Genomic DNA, 17,298 nt, shown 5'->3' on the forward strand with positions numbered 1-17,298 from the left:
TTAGGTATGTCGCACCTTGCCCCGCATGACCCCGGCTACCTTGCCCCTGACCAGAGCCCGCGGTGGGAGACGGCTGAGGGGCGGTCCCCACGCGTCCCTCCCCGCGCAGGACCGTCCACCCCCCCCCCCCGCGTCCCTCCCCGCTCCGGACCGCCCCCCCCTCCCCGCGTCTCTCCCCCGCCGGGCCGTCCCCCCCTCCCCGTGTCCCTCCCCGCGACGGGCCGTCCCCCCCCTCCCCGCGTCCCTCCCCCGCCGGGCCGGCCCCGCGCGTCCCTCCCCGCGCCGGGCTGTCCCCCCCCAGTCCCTCCCCCGCCGGGCCGTCCCCGCGCGTCCCTCCCCGCGCCGGGCCGTCCCCCCCTCCCCGCGTCCCGCCCCCGCCGGGCCGTCCCCCCCCGCCGGGCCGTCCCCCCCCCCCCCGCGCGTCCCGCCCGCGCCCGCCGCGCTCAGGCCCCCGCCCGCCCGAGCGCGGGCCCGCGAGCGGATGAATGAGAGGCGGCCCCGGGGCGGCCGGCGGGACCAGCCCGGCCCGCAGAGGCTCCGGCCGGCGCAGCGGGGCCGCGGGGCCGGGGGTCGCGCCCGCCGGAGCCCGGGGCTGAGGCGGCCGCCCGGCGCCCACCAGCGCCCTCCGCGGGCCGCGCGCGCGGACCGTTCCGAGTAACCGCCCCCCACCTCCTCGCCGCGCTCCCGCCGGGCCGCGCCCCGCCGCCGCCGCCGCCGCCGCCGCCGCCGCGGCCCCCGACCCCCGGCCCCGCCCCGCCGAGCCCCCCGCGGGCCCCGGCCCCGCCGAGCCGCCCGGCCCTCCGCACCTCACGCACGGCCCGCCGGCGGCCGCCGCCATCTTCGCGCGCGCGCGCTCCAGCCCCGCCCCCGACGCGGCCCCACGTGACGGCGGGGCGGGGCCTCGGGCCACGTGACGGCGGGGCGGGGCCAACATGGCGCCGCCCGAGGACGCGCGGAGCTCGCGTCGTGCGTGGCCGAGGCCGTGAGACTCCGGGGCTGCGGAGGGGCGGCGTCTCCGGCGGCGGCGGGAGGCGGCGGAGGGCGGCCGGGGCCCGCTGGCTGGCCGCGGAAGGGGGCCTGCGGTGGCGCTCTCCTCCTCCTCCTCGGCGTCCGGGAGGCGAAGAGACCCCCGTGGGGGCTGGTCGCCGCCGCGGCTCTCCGCCCCGCGGGGCCGAGGCGCCCGGAGCCCTAGGCGACCCTCGGCACCTGGAGCCCCCGGTCTCGAGACATGACTCGAAAGTGCGCGGCCCCGGCCGCGGGCCCCGCGGCGCCGCTGAGCGGGTCGGTGCTGGCAGAGGCGGCCGTGGTGTTCGCCGTGGTGCTGAGCATCCACGCCGCCGTGTGGGACCGGTACTCGTGGTGCGCGGTGGCTCTGGCCGTGCAGGCCTTCTACGTCCAGTACAAATGGGACCGGCTGCTCCAGCAGGGGAGCGCCGTCTTCCAGTTCCGAATGTCCGCGAACAGCGGCCTCCTGCCCGCCTCCATGGTCATGCCCTTGCTGGGACTGGTGATGAAGGAGCGCTGCCAGGCTGCGCAGAACCCGTATTTTGAGCGCTTCGGCATCGTCGTGGCAGCCACCGGCATGGCCGTGGCCCTCTTCTCCTCGGTGCTGGCGCTGGGCATTACTCGGCCGATGCCCACCAACACTTGCGTCATCTCGGGCTTGGCGGGCGGCGTCATCATCTATATCATGAAGCACTCGCTGAGCGTGGGCGAGGTGATCGAGGTCCTGGAGGTCCTGCTGATTTTCGTCTATCTCAACATGATCCTGCTGTACCTCCTGCCGCGCTGCTTCACCCCCGGGGAGGCCCTGCTTGTGCTGGGGGGCATCAGCTTCGTGCTCAACCAGCTCATCAAGCGCTCGCTCTCCGTGGTGGAGAACCAGGGTGATCCCGTGGACTTCTTCCTGCTGGTGGTGGTGGTGGGGATGGTGCTCATGGGCCTCTTCTTCAGCATGCTCTTCGCCTTCATGGACTCCGACACCTGGGCCTCGTCCATCTTCTTCCACCTCATGAGCTGCGTGCTGGGCCTGGGCGTGGTCCTGCCGTGGCTGCACCGGCTCATCCGCAGAAACCCCCTGCTCTGGCTGCTGCAGTTCCTCTTCCAGACGGACACCCGCATCTATCTCCTCGCCTACTGGTCTCTGCTGGCCGCGCTGGCCTGCCTGGTGGTGCTGTACCAGAATGCCAAGCGGTCGTCTGCCGAATCCAAGAAGCACCAGGCCCCGACCATCACCCGGAAGTACTTCCATTTCATCGTGGTGGCCACCTACATCCCAGGCATCATCTTCGACCGGCCTCTGCTGTACGTGGCTGCCACCGTGTGCCTGGCTGTCTTCATCTTCCTGGAGTACGTGCGCTACTTCCGCATTAAGCCCCTGGGTCACCTTCTGCGGGGCCTCTTGTCCCTCTTCCTAGACGAACGGGACAGCGGCCCGCTCATCCTGACACACATCTACCTGCTCCTGGGCATGTCGCTCCCCATCTGGCTCATCCCCCGACCCTGCACCCAGGACCACCTGCCAGGCGTGAGGGCCCTCGTGCCGTACGCGGGGGTCCTGGCTGTGGGCGTGGGGGACACCGTGGCCTCCATCTTCGGCAGCACCATGGGGGAGATCCGCTGGCCCGGAACCAAAAAGACTTTCGAGGGGACCATGACATCCATATTTGCCCAGATCATATCTGTGGTTCTGATCTTGATCTTTGACACGGGCGTGGACCTCAACTATAGCTACGCGTGGATCTTGGGGTCCATCAGCACTGTGTCCCTCCTCGAAGCCTACACCACACAGATAGACAATCTCCTCTTGCCCCTCTACCTCCTGATTCTGCTGATGGCATAGCAAGCCGCAAGAGAAGGAACAGGGACGTGGGCCGGAGGGGTGACTGGTCGTCCTGCCACCTGGGCAGGAAGAGCCCCGGGGTGACAGATCAGCTTGAATTTTTTCAGTTGATTCAGATCCAGAATAAAAAAAAAAAAAACAAAGCTCTCCAGGTTCTCGGTGTCAGTGGTGTTTACAAAGCCAAAGGAACGGAGATCGAGCAACTGGGAAAAGCTGCGTGTGCTGGGGCCCCTCTGCCCCCCACTTGTAGGGAAGTAGTGGAATGATTAACCCTTTAGGGTCCTCTGTCATTGGAGAGTGGAGCCTTGGTTGTCTCCCCTTCTTGGCTGTGTGACGGGAGGGGCTCGTCACGGAACCCCTTTGAGTCTCACCCCTGTCTCAGACGGGGCTAGTGAGAGCTGACCCCGGGGGGGGGGAGGGGGCGGTGAGCATTAGGGGAAGTGAGAGGAGTGAAACGTCCTGCCCAGGGCCCACAGATGCAGCCATGGACAGACAGTCTCCTCCCCGGTGAACAGCCAGGAAATGGAAGCGTTTTACAGCGTTGGCCTTGGAGAGTGACCTTTATTCCCTTAGCTTCTTCGAGAAGCCAGGAGGAAACAGGCCAAGCATGTGGTTTGTCCCATGCGAGCTCAGGAGCGCCCAAGGGGAGAGGGCGGCCTGGCCTGTGGGCAGCATGGTGGGGGCAGGGGGGACTTCCTGTGTCACGGGCCCCACTTCCGGCCCCCACTCAGTGCTGCGAAGTAAGGGATGGATGGGCAGCTGCTGTGCTTGTCCAGGGGTCCCCTTGAGACCCTCTCACACCCGCCACTGTCCAAGTCTCCGCTGTTTTCTTGAAAAGAGGCTGGAGCCGAGGGGCTACCGGCTGGTAGCATTTCCTCCCAAGTGTTCAGAACGGCTCTCCGGGGGGCCCTACTCCAGAGTGACCTCCCCGACCCCAGCTGCCTCGAGTCAGTGCACTGCACCGCTCACGTCCTTGCCTCGGGACACACGGCAGGGACTGGGCAGATGTCACTGGACAGATAAAAAGGGAACAGCAGACTCCCTACTTCTCGCGGCCTGCCTGGGGGGCGTGGACCACCACGGCCAGATGCCAAGCATGGGGTGCTGAGGCACATGGGTCCTGCCCACCAGCGCTGCCAGGTGCCACCCCGGCAGGAAAGGGGATGACGCTGGAGGCCGGGCAGCCAAGCCCTGCTTGAGCCCGGCCCTGGGCTGGGGGGGGCCACCGGTGCGGGCGGCTGCCTGGCCTCCGGCTGACGCCAGCTTGGTCCCTGTGCTGCAAATGGTCTCCCGGGGTGGTGGCTGTTTCATGTGGGCCCAAAGCAAAACAAAAGCCTGGGCAGCCCATCGAGGCCGCACTAGAGGCCACTCCTCGCTGGGCTTTCGGGGACCATACTGGGTGTCAGGGAGCGGACCGTGGTCAACAGCACGCGGGCTTGGTGCGGGTCTCAGGGTTGCTCTGACCACTTGGGGGGGCCACGGTCCCCCTGGGGCTTCTGCCTGCAAAGCTGCCTCAGCCCTTTGAGCTACCTCGGGGCTCCTAAAACGGTGGGTTTTTTTTTTTTTTTTTTGCTTTGCTTTTGAGTCACACCCAGCGATGCTCAGGGGTTACTTTGCACTTAGGAATTGCTCCTGACAGTGCTTGGGGGACCATATGGGATGCCGGGGATCAAACCCAGGTCGGCCGCGTGCAAGGCAAACGCCCTCCCCATTGTGCTATCGCTCCGGCCCCGGGTTTTTCTTTTTTGTTGTTGTTTTTTTGTTTTTGTTTTACACCCGGCGATGCTCAGGGGTCACTCCTGGCTCTGCGCTCAGGAATCACTCCCGGCCGTGCCCAGGGGACCATGTGGGATGTGGGGGATTGAACCCGGCCGGCCGGCTGGCTGTGTGTAAGGCAAACACCCTCCCCGCTGTCCTGACGCTCCTTCCCGAGGTTTCTCCTTTTAGCCCCCAGAGGCCCAGACCAGGCGTACCTGGCACCCCGAACCCTCCAGGGGCCTCGGGGGCTGCGGACTAGGCAGGCTCGGGGGCTGGTCACAGTTCCTACGGCAGGTCTGGGCAGGAGGGACCCTGGAGTCTGGCGCCCACCATGGTGGGTGGGAAATCGGTGTGGGGAGCTAAGCCAGGCCCCACTCCTGCCGCCAGGGTTCCAGTCCTGGTCTTGGGTGCCCTCCCCAGCGGGGCGCTGGGTGCCGGCTGAGCGCCCCAGGGCAAGCCGCCCTGAGGGCACGCGTGTGGCACTGCGGGAACAGACGGCCCTGGCCGGGCAGCCGGGAAGGAGGCACAGCAGCCGCACTGGGAGCTTTTTATTCCGTGTCTTGCGCCATCCAGACGGCATCGGGGGGAGGTGAAGAAGCCCAGGTTCGGGTGGGTGTGGGTCGGTGCGGATCCCAGCAAGCGGGTCGGCCCCCTCGGGGGCTTCCCCCGGAGGCGGGGAATCCATGGGGGGATGCCCCCCTGCCTTGTGCAGCCGGGAGGAGAGGAGCCGCTCACAGGGGGCTGTGCAGCCTGGTGGGCAGCGCACAGGCCCCTCAGGAGTACAGAGGCGGGAAGGGCAGCTCCGCAGTGGGCTGGAGCCTGTGGGCAGCGGAGTCGAGCTGCAGGGGGCAGGCGGCCCTCGGGGGCCCGAGAGGGCCAGGGGGACCCGCTCCCCGCCACCTACCAGTTGTCGGGGCTCCACACAGTGCCGGCGGCCTCCATGAGGTGGAAGGTGTAGGCCTGGCGGGAGCGGCCCGAGCGGTTCTGCTCACTCTTGTGCACCACCTCCCCGTGGATGAGCACCAGCGCCCCTGCAGGGGCACGAGCACGGAGAACATGGGGGGCGCCCCAGGCCCAGGGCACCCTCCCCACTCCGGGCTGGGACAGGGGTGCTGGCTCCGGGGGTCTGCAGCTCCCCGCCCCGGCCCGGTGGGCCGCACCAGGCAGGAGCGGAACCAGAGCTCTCAAGGTCCGAGTCCCTCCTTCCTCTTCTTTCTTCCTTTCTTCTTCCCTTTTTCATTTCTTTCTCTTTCTTTCTCTCTTTTTTCTTTTCTTCCTTTCTTCTTTCTTTCTTCTTTTTTTTTTTTTTTTTTTTTGCTTTTTGGGTCACACCCGGCGATGCTCAGGGGTTACTCCTGGCTCTGCACTCAGGAATTACTCCTGGCGGTGCTCAGGGGACCCTATGGGATGCTGGGAATTGAACCCGGGTCGGCTGCGTGCAAGGCAAACGCCCTCCCCGCTGTGCTATCGCTCCAGCCCCTTCCTTTCTTCTTTCTATCTTTCGTTCTTCCTTTCTTTTTTGGGGGGGTCTCTGGACTCGAATCCAGGCCCTCTCACACTCACTAGGCCAGTGCTCTGCAGGGGGGCAGCGGGCCCATGAGTCGCAGTGAGACACTGCACACTCGGCCCTGTGGACACATCCACACCATGTCTCCTACAGGCACGGTCTCTGCTGTTGTGGGGAAACTGAGGCCCAAAAGTTCTACCTATGCCCAAAAAAGATGGTTCTGAGGGAGCAGAGTGTGAATTCTTTTTCTTTTTTTTGTGGGGGGGGGGGGTTTGGGGCCACACTGAGAGAGATGCTCAAGACCTGTTCCTGATTCTGTGTTCAGGGCTCACTCCTGGAAAGGCTTGAGGAATGAACAGGGGTCTGCCACAGGTAAGGCAAGTGCCCTAACCATTGTACTATCTCCTTGGCCCTAACCATTGTACTATCGGGGCTGGAGTGATAGCACAGCGGGGAGGGTGTTTGCCTTGCACGCGGCCAACCCGGGTTCGAATCCCAGCATCCCATATGGTCCCCTGAGCACCGCCAGGGGTGATTCCTGAGTGCATGAGCCAGGAGTGACCCCTGAGCATCGCCGGGTGTGACCCAAAAAGCAAAAAAAAAAAATAAATAACCATTGTACTTTCTCCTTGGCCCTATCCATTGTACTGTCTCCTTGGCCCTAACCATTGTACTTTCTCCTCAGGCCTAACCATTGTTCTATCTCTTTGGCCCTATCCATTGTACTATCTGCTCAGCCCTAGAGATTCTCTTAAATTTTGTTTTTTGGTGTGTTTAGGGTTTTTTTTTTGTTTTTTTGTTTTTAATTTTGGGACCTCCCTCCTCAGTGATGCTCAGAGCTTACTCCTGGCTCTGTGCTCAGGGATCACTCCTAGTAGGGCTTGAGGGACCATCTGAGGTGCTGGGAATGGAACCAGTATTGGCCATGTGCAAGCAAATGCCCTCCCCATATACTCTCTCCCCTCCACAGTTGGCTTTGGGGGCCATCCCCAGCAGTGCTCAGAACTGCTCCCAGCTTAGTGCTCCGGAGTCACTCCTGGCAGTGCTCAGGGGACTGCATGGCCCTGGGGGATGAACCTGGGTCTCCCGCACGCGCGCTGCCTGTGCTCCAGGCCATCAGGCCACCTCCCTCGCCCCGAGGCTGCATTCTAACCAGCTGGGGCATCGCTCACGCCCCCCAGAGCCCGCCTGCACCCCGGCCTGGCCTCGTGTTCCACCTACCTCTCCGGACAGGCGCGGGCACAAAGAGGCTGGGGTCCCGGGTGGGCTCTGTCCCCAGGAAGCCGGTGCGCAGCTCAGAGCCAGCGGGGGTCCGCACCATCCTCCTGGACACGCCCCCTGCAGAGCGAGGCCAGCCCCTGGCGTCTCTCTGCCCGGGGCTGGCAGGGCGGCTGGGAGGAGGCAGGCCCGGCCGGGTCCTCACCCGTGTGGGAGCCTGGGATGAACCAGAGGCAGCCGTTCTCCAGGGTCGCGTCCTCCAGCGCCAGCCACACGCCCAGCACCCGGCCCAGGGGCTCCGTGTACAGGAAGGAGGCGTCCTGGTGGGAGGAGACTGGGAGGGGGGGTGGGGAGGGGTGGAGCAGCAGGAGCCCGGCCCCTTCCTCTGCCCCCAGACCCCAGATCAAGGTCCCCAGCATTGGCTGGACCCTGAGACTCCCCTCCCCCACCCCCCCAGTCCCCACCTTCGTGGGCTCACGGCAGGAACCCCTGAGAGCTCATCTGAGATGCACCAGACCCCCCACCGATAGTAACAGTCATAATAACAATATAGAGTCTAAGGCCCGGAACCCTCCCAACTCAGGATCACAGGAATGAAGCCAGAAACCCCGGGGGAGGGGTCATGGGGGGCCAGAAGCCAGGACCTCATCACCCCACAGGAGTATCACCGATTGACAGCTCTGGACAGGTCTGGCCCAGGAACCTGCTTATCACCACCCATCTCAGGATCTCAGGAGCCCTTCTGCACACAGCCTCAGGCCCTCCTCCCGCGCCTCTCCCAGGACATCAACCACCCTCCTTTGGGTCCCCGCCAGCCTCACCTTCTCCTCCCACGCGAGGTTGCTGCAAGAGAAACGGAGTGTCCTTGAGGCCACTGGACAGCAGGGGGCGCCAGAGCCCCGTCTGTCTCATGGGTGCTCCTGCCTGGACAGGGGAGCTTAAGGCCCGAGATTCCAGTTCAGCACCCAGCCCGTCAGCACGACCAGGGTGCCAGAGGAGAGCCAATAGGGAGCTGCCAGTGCCAGGGGACATGCCCAGCAAGGCAGGCAGAAATGAGGGACAGGAGAGGCTACAGCCAGGCCCGTGGGTGAACCTACTGAATCCCGTGGTCAAAGGGACCAGAGACGGGTCCTTCCCAGGAGAGCTGGAAGGCTTCCTGAAGGAGGTGGCATGGACTTGGCCTTGAAACCCAGAGGCTGAGCATTTCAAGAGGTAACAAAGGGAGGCGAGGCCCTGGGAATCTCCTTCCCTCGTACCAGCAAAAGTGTGTGTGTGTGTGTGTGTGTGTGTGTGTGTATGAGAGTGTGTGTGTGTGTGTGTGTGTGTGCCGCTCTGGTCCACACCTGGCAGTGCTTAGGGACTGCTCATAGGACAATGTGATGCTGAGGATTGAGCCTGGACCTCCTGCATGCAAGGCATGAGCTCAGCCCATGGAGCGAGCTCTCTAACCCAAGCAAAATACAAACGGGAAGGCCACCCCAGCTCTGTGCCTGGGGTTACTCCTGGTGGTGCCAGGGATCGGGCCCCGGGGAGGACCCTGCAAATGCAAGCTTACGCCTAGCCTGTTGAACTATTCCACAGGCCCTCAGCCTCACCAAATTTCAAGCTGTGAGGCCAGAGCGATAGTACAGCAGGGAGGGCGTTTGCCTTGCATGCAGGTGACCTGGCTTCCATCCCCGGCATCCCACCCCATGGCCCCCTGAGCACTTCCAGGAGTAATTCCGGAGTGCAGAGCTGGGAGTAAGTACTGAGCATTGCCGGGTGTGGGCCCAAAACAAAAATGTCGGGGGGGGGGCGGGGAGGGGGGGAGGTGTTGGATGGAGGAGTTTGTCTAAGCCCCATCACAGAGGGTAAACTGAGGCTCAGGAGGGGCTCACCTTGAAGATGTACATGCTCTGCACGACCACTGGCCTCTGGAGGCCCAGGCTTCTGACCAGAGCCTGGAGGGGGCAAAGGGCTCTGGTCAGAAGGCTGAGGGTGGGCTCTGGCCACGCGCCGCAAGGTCAAGGCGCCCGGGCCCCGCCCAGTCACAACGGCCCCAGGCCCCGCCCACAACTCCCCGCCCAGGCCCCGCCCAATCACCCGCCCAATCACGCGCTGCCTCCGCCGAGGCCCCGCCCCCATATCGAGGCCCCGCCCCCGCCCCGTGCTCACCTGCATCTTGGGCGAGTGCGTGACAGACTTGAAGACGGGGTCCCTGGCGTGCAGCGCTGCGGGACAGAGCGGGGCTGCAGGGCCAGGCCCCTCCCCCACGCCCCCTTTTCCCACCCCCGGGGTTCAGGCCACACCGGCCGGCCTCGGCTACTTGGTTATTTCATGTGCAGTGAACTTTCTGCCAGTCTGTAGCGGCGGACGGGCGCCCCGCCCCTGCCTTCGCCCCGCCCAGGCTCCGCCCACATTCTCGGCCTCCCCCACCCCACCCCCACCCCCGCCCCATCCGGAAACTCCAGCCCCGACTCCATGGGGCTGGTTGCTGACCCTCCGTTTGTCTCATGAGCCTCAGTTTCCCCTTCTGCACCGCAGGGCTGGCCCTGTCTCCCAGGCTGCCAGAGGGCTCCGTGGCCTGCTGCCCACCAAGCCAGGCCAGGACCTGCCACCACACAGTCCCTCCCATCACAGGTTGCTTTTACTGCCGGGCTGCCAAAAACTAGGGGTTGAGGGGCCGGAGTGATGGTACAGTGAGCAAGGCACCCTGGATTCAGCCTCCAGCACCCCGTAAGGTCACCTGAGCACCACCAGGAGTGAGCACTGAGCCCAGAGTAGCCCGTGAGCACAGCTAGGTGTTGCCCTCTCCCCCCCTCCCGCGCAGGGAAAAAAAAAAAGCTGACTGCTGGGGGCTGCTCCTGCTCTGCACTCAGGAACTACTCCCGGCACGCTCAGGGGACTGTGGTGGCGGTGATCAAACTAGGGCTCCCGCGCAGGGCCACCACCCAGTCCCTGTCCTGCCTCTCGGGGCCCTGAATTCTGCGCACCGGAATAGGGACAAGACTGGGGCAGGGCCCAAACGCTCGCGCCTGTGCTTGGCCTGCAGAAGGCCTGGGCTCCATCTCTAGGACTCTGTGGTCCTCTGAGCACCTCCTGCAGCCGCCCCTGAGCACAGAGCTGGGAGCAGTCCCTGGGCACTGTCAGATGTGATTCAAAAGAAACCCAAGAGTAAGACAAGCGGGGACTGGAGCGATAGCACAGCGGGGAGGGCGTTTGCCTTGCACGGGGCCGACCCGGGTTCGATTCCCAGCATCCCATGTGGTCCCCCGAGCACCGCCAGGGATAATTCCTGAGTGCAGAGCCAGGAGTAACCCCTGAGCATCGCCAGGTGTGACCCAAAAAGCAATAAAAAAAAAAGAGTAAGACAAGCGAGGTTACGTTGGAACCCACGAGCACTGCTGAGTGTGGCCCCCGAAACCCGTCTAGGTCGCTCCTCACTCCCGTGCTCGCATCCAGCTTGCTTGTCTCTCTGCTGGCATAAGTCCATTCCGGAGAAGCCCATGTTCTCTGTCCTTTTTTTTTTTCTTTTCTTTTTGGGTCACACCCGGCGATGCTCAGGGATTACTCCTGGCTCTGCACTCAGGAATTACTCCTGGCGGTGCTCAGGGGACCCTATGGGATGCTGGGAATCGAACCCAGGTCTGCCGAGTGCAAGGCAAACGCCCTCCCCGCTGTGCTATTGCTCCGCCCATGTTCTCTCCTGAACACACACTTCTCCCTCTCTTTTCACATCTTTCTAAATAAGTTTTATTGAAAACCATTCTGCTTTAAAAAGAAACAAAAAAGGAAAAAGAAAAGAAGAAAGAATATTAAAAAGAAAAGGAGCTGGAGCAATAGTACAGCAAGTAGGGCATTTGCCTTGCACGCGGTTGATCTGGGTTTGATTCCCAGCATCCCATAGGGTCCCCTGCACACCGCCAGGAGTGATTCCTGCGTGCAGAACCAGGAGGAACCCCTGAGCACCACCCCGCCCCTTTCCAAAATTAAAAGCAGTGTGAAGGAGAGGCTGGGCGGCCAGAGCCCAGGGCCAGCTGACTTAATTAGGGGGGGAGGGGGCGATGTCCCCTGAGCCCACAGGCCTCCAGCTTCCCCGGACTCCCGCTTACCGTGGCCAATTTTGTTGATGGATTTCTCTGGAGGTACCAGGAAATTCCCTGCGCACAAAGGACAGATAAAGACCAGGTTGCTGGCATCCAGCACCCCGCAGGCAGCTGCCCTGGGCATCCCTCCCACCTGGGGCGAGTTGGGGGCAGGGGGGCTCCCGGCCCAGCCCACCACCCCACACCGGCAGGGTCCAGTTCTGATCAAACCTTTCTGGTCAAAGACGCCTTTCTCGAAGAAGAACCGGACCTTGTCGCCGCTACTCAGGAAGTAGTCTGTGCTGCCCTGTGGGGAGGGCCCGTGAGAGGGCAGGGGGACGGCCCCCCACAGAGCCCACAGGAAGTCCCTGCACCAGGAGGCACAGCCAGAAGACACTAGGGGGCGCCATAGAGAGAGAGAAGGGAGGGGAGGGCACTTGCCTGCATGCCACAGACCCTGGGTCAATCCCTGGCACCACATGTGGTTCCCCAAGGTCCCCAGAAATGGTCCCTGAGCACAGAGCCAGGGACAGCCCCATACTGCCACGTGTGGCCAAAATCGCCAGGCAGGGGGAGGGGAGACACATAAAAACCAGAAGACACAGGATGGCATTTTCATTTGGGGGGGGGGCTACTCCAGCGATGCTCAGGGCTTCCTCCTGGCTCTGCACTCAGGAGCTACCCCTGGCAGTGTTCAGGGGACCACATGGGGTGCCAGGGATTGAACCTGGGTTGGCAGCGTGCGAGGCAAGTGCCCTAGCGCTGTACTGTCTCTCCAGCCCCAGCCTTGGTTTCCGTGGGGAAGATATTCCTGGCTCTGTGCTCAGGCGTGACCCCTGGTGTGGTGCCAGGGATTCAGCTGGGGTCTGCTGCATGCAAGACAAGCGCCTTAGGGGCTGGAGCGACAGCACAGCGGGTAGGGCATTTGCCTTGCACGCGACTGACCGGGGTTCAAACCCCAGCATCCCATATGGTCCCCTGAGCACCGCCAGGAGTAATTCCTGAGTGCAGAGCCAGGAGTGACCCCTGTGCATCGCCAGGTGTGACCCAAAAAGAAAAAAAAAAAAAAGACAAGCGCCTTAGCCCCTATACTGTCTCTGATAGACGGTATTTCTTGTTGCTTTTGCTTTTTTGTTTTGGAGGGGGGTCACACCCGGTGATGTTCAGATGTTACACCTGGCTCTGCGCTCAGAAATCACTCCTGGCAGTGCTCAGGGGACCACATGGCATGCTGGGGATCGAACCCAGGTGGGCCACACATAAGGCGAGTGTGTTACTAGCTGTGCTCTCACTCCGGCCCCAGGTGGCATTTCTTGGAAGCCTCTAATAAGTCACATGATGTTTTTCGTGGGGTCCACACGCAGCAGTGTTCAAGAGCTAATATCCTGTGGATGAAGTGGCTTTTTATTTTTTGCTTTTTTTTTTTTTTTTGGTCACACCCGGCAATGCACAGGGGTCACTCCTGGCTCATGCACTCAGGAATCATCCCTGGTGGTGCTCAGTGGACCATATGGGATGCTGGGATTTGAACCCGGGTCGGCCGCGTGCAAGGCAAATGCCCTACCCGCTGTGCTATCACTCCAGCCCCTGAAGTGGCTTTTAAACACTGCTCCAGCCCTTCGGAGTTTCTCCCTGAGCTCTGCCAGGACCTTTTACAACCCTTTCCTCCAAAAACCTAGGAGCATTTTCCCCTCCTACATTCTTCCTTCCTCTGTACTGAAATCAGGGGTTGGGAGACCCATCAGAAACATCACTGATAGGGGGCTGGAGCAATAGCACGGCGGGTAGGGCGTTTGCCTTGCACGTGGCCGACCCGGGTTCGATTTCCAGCATCCCATATGGTCCCCTGAGCACCACCAGGAGTAATTCCTGAGTGCATGAGCCAGGAGTAACCCCTGTGCATCTCCAGGTGTGACCCAAAAACAAAAAAAAAAGAAAAAAAAGGAAACATCACTGATAATAATGACATTCCTAGGGGCTTGATAGCACAGCGGGGAGGGTGTTTGCTTTGCAAGACACGGCCCACCAGCGTCCAACCCCAGCATCCCAGAGCACCGCCAGGAGTAATTTCTGAGTGCAGAGCCAGGAGTAACCCCGCCGGGTGCGATGCAAAAGACCAAACAATTTAAAAACAAACCAAATATTCCTGACAACATTAAATGAAATAGGGTGGGAGTGATGGCACAGCGGGTAGGGCGTTTGCCTTGCATCCTGCCAGCCCAGGGTCAGTCCCCAGCATCCCACATGGTCCCCTGAGCACCGCCAGGGGTAATTCCTGAGTGCAGAGCCAGGAGTAAGCCCTGAGTATCTCCGGCTTGGCCCCAAACCAAAACCAAATAAAGACAATGAAGCTCCCACAGGGCTGGTCTCCGTGACTCAGCGGTTTGCCGCTGGGAACCAGAAGGGCGCAGTGAGGCCGGCCCGGCGCTGGCTTGTTTGCCGGAGACTCCATTTTAATCCCAGGCACCACACAGGGTCCTCTATTGGATACTAACCCTAAGGGTTTTAGCCCTCGTCAGTGTACTGCCCCTTTTAGGAACCTCTCAGGAACGGCCCCTAACCCCGAGTTTATCTTTAACCTTCCCTTTGTGTTAGTCACTAGACTCCTCAGGTCAGGGTTGGTTACTCAAAAGTCAAACCTCCTGATGGCTCTGGACTTTGTATTTGTAGTGAGTTACTTGCTTTCCCGTTTCCCTTATAACCTTTTCATAGTTTGCCATAGATCAGTGTTCTTGGCTTGAACACAGAAAGGCCATTAATGCTGTGCTCCTAATATTTGGGAGTTGATTGACTCTGAAACATACCTACTCCTGGGCGTCCGTCATAATTACTTGACTCAGGCTTTGGTTGCCATGGTTCCTAACACCCCAAAAAAGGGGGTTCCACCTGGATGGAACCGGCGCAAGCAGCAAAGCTATGCTGGCATTGAAATGGTAGATTCTAGAAAGCATAAAAGCACAGTCTTGATGCAAGCTGCTATGACTTAAGAAAGAGGACCCCATAAAAAAATAAAAAGAGCTGGAGTGATAGCACAGCGGGGAGGGTGTTTGCCTTGCACGCGGCCAACCCAGGTTTGATTCCCAGCATCCCATAGGGTCCCCTGAGCACTGCCAGGAGTAATTCCTGAGTGCAGAGCCAGGAGTGACCCCTGTGTATCACCAGGTGTGACCCAGAAGGTAAAAAAAAAAAAGAGAGAGAGAATCCCATGGAGTTAAGAAAAGTTAAAGCTGCCCGAAGACTTAGACTGGGCTTTATGGTAAAAGTCTTGTTTGCCCTCGGAGACCAGAGGACTGAGTTTTGGAATCTGTATCTCTTACTGTGTATATCCAAATAACTGTAAGCATTAATAAGTATTACTGTTTAGGGGCTGGAGCAATAGCACAGCAGGTAGGGCGTTTGCCTTGCATGCGGCTGACCCGGGTTTGATTCCCGGCATCCCATATGGTCCCCTGAGCACTGCCAGGGGTAATTCCTAAGTGCAGAGCCAGGAGTAACCCCTGTGCATCGCCGGGTGTGACCCAAAAAGCCAAAAAAAAAAGAAAAAAAGTTTTACTGTTTAATATGAACTGGAGCGATAGCACAGCGGGTAGGGTGTTTGCCTTGCATGTAGCCGACTTGGGTTCAATTCCTCCATCCCTCTCAAAGAGCACGGCAAGCTACCGAGAGTAACCTGCCCGCATGGTAGAGCCTGGCAAGCTCCCTGTGGCATATTCGATATTCTAAAAACAGTAACAACAAGTCTCACAATGGAGACGTTACTGATGCCCACTCGAGCAAACTGATGAACAACAGGACGACAGTGCTACAGTGCTATTGTTTAATATGTACCAGCAGCAAGGGAAAGAGGAAAGCAATATCAATGCCCCAGGGAGACAGAGTATCTCCTTAAGTTAATCTCCCCAAGAGAACTGCCTCGGTTGAAACACTTCACCTCTGTAAATGATCAGTCACACCTACGTGCAGTCCTGTACCCAACCCCCCTCAGAAGTTCAATGATTAGTCTGCTGAGAGCTCTACAATAAGTGGGCGATTGGGAACATCTGTGAGTCCCGTCTCTTTGATCCTCTCTCGGGAGAGCCGAGAAGTGGCTCAGCCACTGAACGCCTCTCGCACCTGAACTCACCCCGCCCCCCCCACTGCCAGCAGTGTTCCCTGAGTACAGAGCCAGGATAAACCCTGAGCCTGCCAGGTATGACCCAAAAAATAAACAAAGACAGTTAAGAGGGTGGCCAGGGGGCTGGAGCAATAGCACAGCGGGTAGGGCGTTTGCCTTGCATGCGGCCGACCCGGGTTTGAATCCCAGCATCCCATATGGTCCCCTGAGCACCACCAGGAGTAATTTCTGAGTGCAGAGCCAGGAGTGACCCCTGAGCATCACCGGGTGTGACCCAAAAAGAAAAGAAAAAAAGAGTAATTCTTGATTGCAGAGCCAAGAGTAACCCCTGAGTAGAGTTGAAGCCCCCCCATATATATGAAATACTTTTTTTAAAAAAGTCATGGGGTGAGAGTGATAGTATAGTGGGTAGGGCACTTGCCTTGCATGTGGCAGAACCAGGTTTGCTCTCTGACTTGATTCCCAGAGCCCCACCAGGAGTGCTCCCCGAGCACAGAGCCAGGAGTAAGCCCTGGGCACCACTGGGTGTGGCCCCCAAACCAAAGTAAATAAATAAATAATACCTAGAGTGAGGGGCTGGGCCAGAGTACAGAGCGGAAGGCACGTACCTTGCATGTTGCTGACCCGGATTCAACCCCTGGCACCCTACAGGGCCCCTGATCCCCACCAGGACGCCAATGAGCACAGAGCCAGGATAAACTCTGAGCACCACTGGGTATGTCTCAGAAACAAAAGAAGTTGAGTAAAAATTTTTTTTTTTGCTTTTTGGGTCACACCTGGCTCTGCATTCAGGAATTACCCCTGGCGGTGCTCAGGGGACCATATGGGATGCTGGGAATCGAACCCGGGTCGGCTGCATGCAAGGCAAACGCCCTACCCGCTGTGCTATCGCTCCGGCTTTGGTTCCTGCCCCTTCACTTACAGACTTCAAGTACCAGGGGCTGGAGCGAAAGTAGAGCGGGAGTGGGTGAGAGAAGGGTGTTTCATTTGCCTTGCACGCAGCCAACCCAGCTTTGGTTCTCTGCATCCCAGAGGGTCCCCCAAGCGCCGCCAGGAGTGATTCCTGAGCGCAGAGCCTGGAGTGATTCCTGAGCGCAGAGCCAACCTCTGAGCACTGCTGACGCCAAGGTTTCACTGATTCTTTTTTTTATTATTATTTTTTGCTTTTTGGGTCACACCCAGCAATGCTCAGGGGTTACTCCTGGCTTTGCACTCAGAAATTACTCCTGACAGTGCTTGGGGGACCATATGGGATGCCGAGGATCGAACCCGGGTCGGCCGCGTGCAAGGCAAACGCCCTACCCGCTGTGCTATCGCTCCGGCCCCCGGTTTCACTGATTCTTAAGAAAGGGGAGGGAACTGGATGAATATAGATTTTTTTTTGGGGGGTCACACCCGGCTCTGCACTCAGAAATCACTCCTGGCGGTGCTCAGGGTACCATATGGGATGCTTGGAATCGAACCCGAGTCGGCCGCGTGCAAGGCAAATGCCCTACCTGCTGTGCTATTGCTCCAACCCCAAATATGAATTTTTTGAGAGGGGAGCCACATCTGGAGGGGCTTGAGGCACCCTATAACGTGCCAGGGATCAAACCCAGGATGTCTGCTGTACTAACCTCCAGTCCAGGACAACAAATAAAATAAAATAAAATAAAATAAAAATAAAACTTGTAAAATAAAAATACTCCCTTGGGTCAGACACAGGGTGCTTAGGCTCATAGCACACACTTTGTGTGCGGGAGGCCTGGGTTCCGTGTCTCGCAGCGTGAACTCCTGAGCACTGAGCTGGGAGCAG

At 60.2% G+C, this 17,298-nt stretch overlaps 3 protein-coding genes across 3 annotated transcripts in view; 1 reads left to right on the forward strand and 2 right to left on the reverse strand.

Annotated features, from left to right (window-relative positions):
- NUP188 (nucleoporin 188) overlaps window positions 1-874 on the reverse strand; it is a 52,910-nt gene extending 52,036 nt beyond the window's left edge. Inside the window, exon 1 of the mRNA XM_055127295.1 lies at window positions 807-874. Coding sequence (XP_054983270.1) covers window positions 807-838 — 32 coding nt within the window. The 5' untranslated portion in view covers window positions 839-874. The remainder of the gene's footprint in view (window positions 1-806) is intronic.
- A 29-nt stretch (window positions 875-903) lies between these two features.
- DOLK (dolichol kinase) lies at window positions 904-2,976 on the forward strand. Its single transcript, XM_004613276.2, has one exon. It carries the CDS (start codon window positions 1,229-1,231, stop codon window positions 2,840-2,842), a length of 1,614 nt encoding a protein of 537 aa, XP_004613333.1. The 5' UTR covers window positions 904-1,228; the 3' UTR covers window positions 2,843-2,976.
- A 2,124-nt stretch (window positions 2,977-5,100) lies between these two features.
- Window positions 5,101-17,298, reverse strand: part of PHYHD1 (phytanoyl-CoA dioxygenase domain containing 1) — a 17,509-nt gene continuing 5,311 nt past the window's right edge. Inside the window, exons 4-12 of the mRNA XM_055139781.1 lie at window positions 11,621-11,696; window positions 11,417-11,464; window positions 9,480-9,535; window positions 9,203-9,265; window positions 8,147-8,168; window positions 7,531-7,659; window positions 7,329-7,445; window positions 5,505-5,631; window positions 5,101-5,419 (exon numbers count right to left, since the gene is read on the reverse strand). Of these exons, the coding sequence (XP_054995756.1) occupies window positions 5,374-5,419; window positions 5,505-5,631; window positions 7,329-7,445; window positions 7,531-7,659; window positions 8,147-8,168; window positions 9,203-9,265; window positions 9,480-9,535; window positions 11,417-11,464; window positions 11,621-11,696 (684 nt within the window). The 3' untranslated portion in view covers window positions 5,101-5,373. The remainder of the gene's footprint in view (window positions 5,420-5,504; window positions 5,632-7,328; window positions 7,446-7,530; window positions 7,660-8,146; window positions 8,169-9,202; window positions 9,266-9,479; window positions 9,536-11,416; window positions 11,465-11,620; window positions 11,697-17,298) is intronic.

Source organism: Sorex araneus, chromosome 1 (assembly GCF_027595985.1).
Source record: "Sorex araneus isolate mSorAra2 chromosome 1, mSorAra2.pri, whole genome shotgun sequence".
Classification (NCBI taxonomy): domain Eukaryota; kingdom Metazoa; phylum Chordata; class Mammalia; order Eulipotyphla; family Soricidae; genus Sorex; species Sorex araneus.